At 24.0% G+C, this 9,041-nt stretch overlaps 1 protein-coding gene across 2 annotated transcripts; it reads left to right on the forward strand.

The window, feature by feature from the left end:
• The first annotated feature begins 1,447 nt into the window (after positions 1-1,447).
• Positions 1,448-7,534, forward strand: LOC129614496 (endochitinase). 2 transcript variants are annotated; one of them, XM_055529125.1, is made up of 8 exons: positions 1,448-1,506; positions 4,468-4,524; positions 4,727-4,902; positions 4,979-5,491; positions 5,629-6,120; positions 6,187-6,384; positions 6,769-6,915; positions 7,168-7,534. In XM_055529125.1, the coding sequence occupies exons 1-8, from the start codon at positions 1,503-1,505 to the stop codon at positions 7,315-7,317; spliced, it is 1,737 nt and encodes a 578-aa protein (XP_055385100.1). In that variant the 5' UTR covers positions 1,448-1,502; the 3' UTR covers positions 7,318-7,534. The 2 variants fall into 2 exon arrangements, with proteins under 2 accessions (XP_055385100.1, XP_055385099.1); XM_055529124.1 differs by having other exon boundaries at positions 1,488-1,506; positions 4,441-4,524.
• Positions 7,535-9,041: the final 1,507 nt, after the last annotated feature.

The raw sequence follows: 9,041 nt of genomic DNA on the forward strand, positions 1-9,041 counted from the left end.
TAAATCAATTCAGAATTTGACGCTGATCAAAAACATATACTTGAGTCTATATCTAAGACCGTTATTTCTTAGCGTTACAAATGGTAAGGCAAATTTAGTATTCCCTTCGAACATACGTTGGTACGGGTATAAAAATGCCACCTACATATCTGCCATCTACTTTTTTATTATTGACTCTGAAAAATGAAATAATTTTTTTATGTTAAACATCAAATGCCAAATATTTTTTTATTATTTGTTTTTAATTGCAACAATAAATTAATTGTTTTTTTTTTTTGTTTTTAATTTCTTACACTTCAGATCACCTTAGACTTACTTAATAAACCTAAAATAATTATGTATAAAAACGTGTTCTTTTAAAATTTTATTTATTCAATCATTTAGTTCTTTTAATAATAACGTTCGTGAATGTCAATAATTTGTATATTAATATCAATTTTTTTTTCAAATGCTTGTAATGAATACCAATTATGTAAGTATAAAAATACATAATATAAGCATACATTTTTGTTTTGTTCAATTAAGTGCGTTGAATACTAAATTATTCTTTTTTTGTTATAAATTGTAATATGTAAGATTTCCTTTATATAATTATGTATACATACATGTATATATACACAACAAATCTGAATATCAAAAATAGTTTGCTACTCTCATATTTGAAAAAAAAGGAACTTGAGTGAGTAAGAAACCATAACCTAGCAAATATAATATTGGTCCACATATAAAATGCGTACATCCGTATACATATTATATGTTTATATGCAATTTTGTTTGATATACATATGTATGTACATACACATTGTAATGCAGATCAGACTTAAATGGGGATGTTATTTAGTTTGTGTATTAACAAAATTTACGTGTTAGACTCATTGCATTTATTAGTCATAAATTTAAGAATATGAAAATATTTAGTAAGTCTCTTATAATTATTACGAATCTGCTATTTTCATTTTATTCGCAATATGTATACATATTATATTTTAATATTCTAATCAGGATAGGAAAACATTTAAAGAATTAATAAGAATTCAATAGAGAAGATAATAATATCGAATACATTAACTTTATTAAAAATCTCAATTTTTTGATTTCCTATCAACATTTTTAACGTTTTTCGACGCACACAAAAGATTAAGAATATGCGTATTGTGTAGCTATGTAAGTATGTATATGCTCAATGTTGCGTTTTAGTATTGTGGAATGATGTTTTTGTACGTTTTACGGTATTAAAAATTAATCCAAGAGTTTCATTTCCATTTTGTTTTTATTTTCTTTTTTTTTTTTTATTTTTCTCTACTGTTACTGATATTTTTTTTTGCTTTGTTTTTATTATGTACGTGTTTTATTGTTACGTTCTTTTAAAACATACGAATATTTTTTTATATATATATATATATACATATATTGGAAATTATTGAAAGCTTAAAGAAAGATATAAAAAGCCAATCAATAAAGAAAGTTCCTACCATTTACTTTTTCTCATTCATAAGTTTAAGATGGGTTAGTTTAGAATATTTTGTTAATTTTTTAAAATTATTTGTTTTGATTACATTACGTATTTTTTTGACGTTCATTCAACATTTAATATCTTGTATTATTGAATGGAAGCATATAGTAGAACTTGATGAAAAGTATAATTTGAATTTTTACAAATTCTGCATCGAAAATACGAGTACACAATATATTAAAGTTTATTTGTTGAATATTTTTTTTTAAATTATTAAATTAAAAGAAAAATCAAAACGAACAATTCCTTCACGATTTAAATTATTAGTTTATTTTAGATACGTTACGTTAATTCAAAATCATTCTTAAATTAATAATAAAAAGAAGATCTTTATTTTATTTATATGCAAACCACGAATATAATTCAAGTGTTAATTTTGTTTTATTCCAAAAAAAAAAGAATTTAATTTGAATTTGTTTTTAATTTTCTTTAAATTCAAAAAAAACAAATAGTGTGATTAAATTACCATAAAAGAAAACTCATAAAAATAATGGTGCTAAAATTCTAATTTAGTTTTTTAAAATGTTGGCAAAAAAAATTTTTGTTAAGAATTTTTAAGTGATGAATTTAAAAACAATTTTATTATGCAATCAAAAACTAATGTAGACCTATTTAATATACACATACTTTTATTTGTTTCTAAGTTCATAAGTTTAATAACCTAAATTTGAAAAAGAGAAAAAGATAAGAACAATAATTTAATGTTATTTTGAATTTTTAAAATTATAAACTTTCTACATATATAATTATATTTCTAAAATTTATAAGATAAATAATATTAAATAAAATAAAATATAATTTAAAATAACACAAGGTGCCAATACCACATCAAATATTGGCTTTTTAACTGGCATCATTTAAAGAGCTCTTTAATTTTTATAATGGCTTCATTTTAAAATAATTCTATTTTTTTTTTTCAAGATCACTTAAATTCATAACAATGTATGTATGTAGAAGAACTTATATATATATATATATATATATATATATATATGTATATATATACGCATATATATATACATATTTATAAATTTATAAATTAGCATTGGTTTTATTATCTATTTAATTTCATTTTTAAAATCTATAAAAATTAACTTTAATTAAAATTTTTAAATTTAATTTTTGTTATATTCATTGTTTTTTTCTTGTTGTTGCCATTTGGAAGAACTGTATTTAAAATATTTTTGTAAAAATATTTTTTAATTAAAATCTAATAAAAAAATTTTTAATTTAAACAGAAAATTTCTAAAACAATCAAGTATAAATTTGTAAATTTATTTTAATTTTATTTTAAAATTTAAATAAGAAAATTTTCGTACTGAATTAAATACGAGTATAATTAAATTATTCGTTTGACACAAAATTTTTTTTTTGTAATAATATGCACATAAAGAAAAGAATTTTAGTACCTTTAATCAAATTTTCATACCTAAATACTACGATGCTAGTCGACAACATAATTAAGTTTATCTTTCCGATTCAATAATTTCATAAAATCTCGAATATTTATGCACATGTGTAGTTTTGAAAATTTCCTTTTTGAAGATGTGACGCCGTGACTGTGTTTTGAAAATTTTTTAATCTGCAATTAAAAAAAATACAATTTTGAGTTTAAGTCAAACAAATGTTTTTATTAATTTTTGATTTGTTGAACAATTTTGTAAAAAGTTATTATAATATATTCAAAGGTTCAAAATTTATGAAAATAAAGATCGTCATTTTTTTTGAAAATCATTTTTCAAAAAAAAAAAAAAATTGCAGTTATTCATAACGTAAATAGCCTTGTTTTGTTTTTGTTTCAAAAATCAACAATAAAAATTAAATTAAGAAATTTTATTATTTTAAATAAATTGTGTTAAAATTAAAACAAAAGATTTAGACTATTGTTAAATTTGGAGCAAAATTTTTAAAAATTAGAATGTAAGAAGTCGATTCAATTAGTTTACTCAAAGAATTATAAGAGAAACCTTTTCTGCAATATTGACTTAATTAAATTTAATGTAAATTATTTTATAACGGAAATGAGTGACACTTTTACGATTCCTGTTTCGAAACTTCAATAAAAAGTTGATGAGATTTCCAGAAATTTTTTGACATTTATTTTTAATTGGTGTTGTTATTTTTTCTAATATTTCTGTTTCATTGAATTTTTTTTTTGCAAATCATTAACAAAAGATGAAATATCTGCAAAAAGTGTCCATGTTCTTTTTATTGCAAATAAAATAATTAGGTCAAAATTATTTAATTAGCTCAAAATTATTGTTTATTTGCTCTACATACATACATACATATTTCTTGAAAATTTTTAAGTTTTTCTCTTTTAATATTTAAAAAAAAGTTAATCTTTAAATATACAGAATAGAACTGTTATTATATAAACATAATTGGAACTCCTTTTTGTGTAAAAATACCCTTTTTCCTCATATTTAACGAAATATAATTCAACAGGCTAGATTACATTGTATTTAAATCAACATGAACATACACTAAACATGTTAGAACATACATTAATTTGTGTTAGATATCAAAATGTCAATCAAATACTTATTGAATGAACAAAAATGTTTAATATAAATATGTATGTATGTAGGTGCATTGAAGACAAAGAATTTCTATTTGAAAAATCGTTTGTGCCTACTATGGGCAAGACTGTTAAATTTATTTTGTCAAAAAAAAAAAAACGAATGAATAACAAGATCTTTACAAAAATATGCTCAAAAATAAATGTCTTTATCATCCAAAATTATTAGTGTTGTTGAATTTTGAGAAAAATTAAACAAAAAATGATAATCTTTAAACATGCTGTTGAAAACTAAGATTTTAAAAATACGTAATGTATGTATTTGTTTTATCTACTTACATACATACATCAAAACAAAATTATTTTTTTAAGTTCTTTTTATTTTTTTTTAAATTTTCACATAAAGTTTTACGATCGCATGTACTCTTTACAGGAAAATTGAACGTGCTCGTATCGGTTCTATTTTTAGGACTAATTTATGCTTGTACAGGTAAATCATTTTAAACGAAAATGCTCCAATTTTTCTTCTTTTATATGTACATATATTTATATGTATACCGTAAATTAAATTTAAAAATATTTTATAACATTATGTTTTATTTTAAATAATTGACCTTTATTTATATTCGTGTATGTATATATGTATGTAAACTTTATTTTTATTTTTATATGCAAATATTAATTTGCGTCAGCTGATGCCAATCAACCAGCTAGAATTGTTTGCTATTTCAGCAACTGGGCTATTTATCGTCCAGGTATAGGTAAATATGGTATAAATGATGTACCAGCAGATTTATGTACACATTTAATATATTCATTTATTGGTGTTGATGATAAGACATGGCAAGTTTTAGTCATTGATCCAGAGGTATTAAATTTTTTTTCACTTAAAAAAAAAGTATGAAATAAGCAAGTAATACATTGTTTATTATCCTCACTTACAGGTTGATATACATCAAAATGGTTTTAAAAATTTCACCGACTTAAAAAAAACTCATCCCAATCTTAAACTACAATTAGCAGTTGGTGGTTGGGCTGAAGGTGGTCGAAAATATTCACAAATGGTTTCATCAAAAGATCGTCGACAAAAATTCATTAAGAGTGTCATCGAATATATGAATAAATATAATTTTGATGGTTTTGATTTAGATTGGGAATATCCCGGTGCTGCTGATCGTGGTGGTAGCTTTAGTGATAAAGATGTATTTTTATATTTTGTTGAAGAATTAAGACGAGCATTTGATCGTGTTGGTAAAGGATGGGAAATTACTATGGCTGTACCAGTAGCCAAATTTAGGTTACAAGAAGGTTACCATGTACCAGAGTTATGTGAACAACTAGATGCTATACATGCTATGACATACGATTTAAGAGGAAATTGGGCTGGTTTTGCTGATGTTCACAGTCCCTTATACAAAAGACCACATGATCAATGGGCATACGAAAAACTAAATGTGGTATGTAAAATACAAAATATAAAAATAAATTAAACAATTAAAAAACATGTACTTTATATATGTATATATGTTTATGTACTTACTTACATAAACCCTTACTTATAACGTTTTCACATAATTATCAAACTTATTTCCAGAATGACGGTCTTGCACTCTGGGAAGAAATGGGTTGTCCAGCTAATAAATTAGTTGTTGGTGTACCATTTTATGGCCGTACTTTTACTTTAAGTAATTCAAATACAAACTACAATATGGGTACATATGTTAACAAAGAAGCTGATGGTGGTGCACCAGGTCCATATACAAATGCAAGTGGATTTTTAGCTTATTATGAAATATGTACGGAAGTACAAGATAAATCAAAAGGTTGGACTGTTAAATGGGATGATCATGGTATGGTGCCTTACACTTATAAGGGAAATCAATGGGTTGGTTATGAAGATCAAAAATCATTACAAATAAAAATGGATTACATTAAACAAAAAGGTTATGCTGGTGCTATGACATGGGCAATTGATATGGACGATTTTCATGGATTATGTGGTGCTGAAAATGCTCTTATGAAAATTTTATATTATAATATGGTTGATTATATGGTACCAGAACCTACAAGAACAACAACACCTAGGGTATATCATCGTGATAAATATCGATAAATTTTTTTAATAACTTTTCTTTATATTTTGTTTTAACAGCCAGAATGGGCTAAACCTAAACAAACTACACCAGATCCAAATGAAGGTTCCGGCATTATGCTAGAACAAACAACACAAAAACCTAGACCACCAACTCCAAAACCAACAATTCAAGCCCCCAAACCAACAACGGAAACGCCACAGAGAACTACACCGGAACCATCTGAACCAAATAAACCTCCCAAGAAACCCTGCAAAGTAATTTAACATTTTAATTAACTAATTTGTTTTATATACTTATGTAATATTAATGTTATTTCTCATAGCATAATTTTAAGTGATTTTTGTTTATGCTTTCAAATATTTTCCCATAATTAATTTACAAACATTTACAAAACGAAATTGATAAAACGAATTCAATTGACGCACTGACATTGAACTAATAATAAGTCGTAAAGTAGAACACGAAATATTTAAATACAACAACGTTCTAAATATCACATTTTTAACAAAAGAAGATGGTTATATAGAATTATCTTTCTATTTGCATGATTATGTACACATTTTTGGTTTAAAATTATTTTTCTTGTTTCTTTAAAAGAACAGAGATAAATTTAAACTATATATCATATTTATTTTTAGCCAAAACCAACGTCTTCTCCTTCTACAGTAAAACCACCGAAAGATATACCAGATGAAAATGCCAATGACAATAATGAAATTTCGGATACTGATGATTTACCAGATTGCTCAAACCGGGATTATATTCCGCATTCCAATTGTAAAAAGGTTTGTATTTCAAATTCAAAGGCTTGTTTACATAATTAAATTCAACTCCTCAAAAAATATACTAGCTGTCGCTTTTATTAATTTTGATTTTCTGTAATATGTTTTTTTTTTTTCACAAATACGTTATTAGAGGAAAAATGTTCTATACTGTCCGTTAATCATCTGTTAAATAATAAATTTATGCAATATATATATATATATTTTTTATAAAAATAATATTTATTTTGAATTTTATTTTTCTTTATTTTTTAGTACTACCGATGTGTTCACGGTGAACCGGTATTATTTGAATGTAGCACACCAGGAACAGTTTTCCATACCGTATTAAATATTTGTGATTGGGCTGAAAATGCAGATCGTTATTATTGTACTAAAACAAAATATCGAAAACCAGTAGTTTGAAGATTTGATTATGTAGAAAAGACAAAAGTAGTTTTACTTTAAGAAACAAATTAAAAAGTATAGTTTTAAATATGTAAATTTATTGTTTCTTATTTAAGATCTCTCTGATACTTTTTGATGTTTTTATTAACATTTAAATGTTTTAATTTTAAAATAATTTATTTATAAAGTAAAAATAAGAAGATTATTAAAATAAATTTTTTTATTATTTTTATTATTTTTATTTATTTTTCTTTTGTTACTTAAACTAGGAATTAATTCTATTACATATGTAGATAAATAAAACACCCTCAATAACTGACTCGCGTAAAAATACTAATTAAATAAAATTAAGAGCATTTTTAAAAGTTTATTTAAATTACTTGATAGGCATTTTATATATAAAATCGTGAAAATTGATTTTAAGACGTATATTTTTGAATGAGATTCATTAGTATTGAATTCTTGCTACTTATTGTTGACAAGATACTTTACGTATTACATATACCTACATTTCATTGTTTAAATATACATGCAAACACAAAAATCTGATGTGACCAACATATAATCGACTGCAACGTTTAGCAAAACTATCGTTTTGCAAAAAATTATAAAAATGAAAAGTTAACATACTTAGAAAAATGTAAATTTGGCTCTTAATAAAGTTTCTTAGTAAATTTAAAATAGATTAGTTTATTATTTCTAATTATATACGCAAAAATGTAAAAACAGCCCGCAAAAAGGTTGATCAATCCATGACTTAGCCGAAATAAACTAACACATAAAATTTCATTAAAAACGAATCAGCCGAATTTGACATACACGTGTAAACATACGGAGCATATCTACAAACAGACTAATCGACATCTCAATAAAACAAAAAAAATAGAATATTTAAACTGCCCCACCATTTCCACCAAAAATTCGCCTGGCCAAATTTGGTGCCATCACATAACGTCCCTTAATGTATGCAATGCCGTAAGTAAAAATATGTAGTGCACTTTTGGTAAAGAAGTAATTGAAAATTAAAATTTTGTTGACATTCATAATGAACTCTCAACACCTTACATTTGTATATATTCTTATGCGTATTCTGTAAATTTAAAATCACAGAAGATTTTAATCATAGAAGATTTAGGGTAGAACTTATTTTTTGTTTGGGAATTATTCAACAAAATAAATTTATTTTAGTTGCTTTTTTTTCTTTGACAATAGATTGTTTTATTTACCTTGTCTTTCAAAAACAATAAAGTAAAGAATTTTAAGAATGTAGAAATTGTCTATAAAATTATAAATACGTATGCATATGCTTAAATGATTATACATATTCATATATATACATATACAATGTTATGTACGCAGGCAACCTGGAAAAATATTTAAAAATTTAATTTATGAAAACAATTTTTTTATGAAAGAATAAAATAATCCTGTAGGTATTACAAAAATACATATTTCATTTTAAAATTTTGCGAATAAAATTCGGGTAAACCAGTGGTTTGTAAAGCACAAGTTTTCGCAAAGTAAATACACTGCTTTAAAAAATGACCTATTATCAGAATATTATATCGATATATCAGAATATTATATATGGTTCTTTTATAGAAGTATGGGGTCCCAAAAATTCAAATTTTACAAATTTCGAGAGATAATAATTTAAGGGGGGAGCGAGTTGGAAAAAATTTTCTACGAAAATAAATTTCTAAGTAAAGATATATTTGTATATAAAATTTCAGCGTTCCATC

This window comes from Condylostylus longicornis, unplaced genomic scaffold, assembly GCF_029603195.1.
Source record: "Condylostylus longicornis isolate FDR11 unplaced genomic scaffold, ASM2960319v2 ptg000110l, whole genome shotgun sequence".
Taxonomy (NCBI): Eukaryota; Metazoa; Arthropoda; class Insecta; order Diptera; family Dolichopodidae; genus Condylostylus; species Condylostylus longicornis.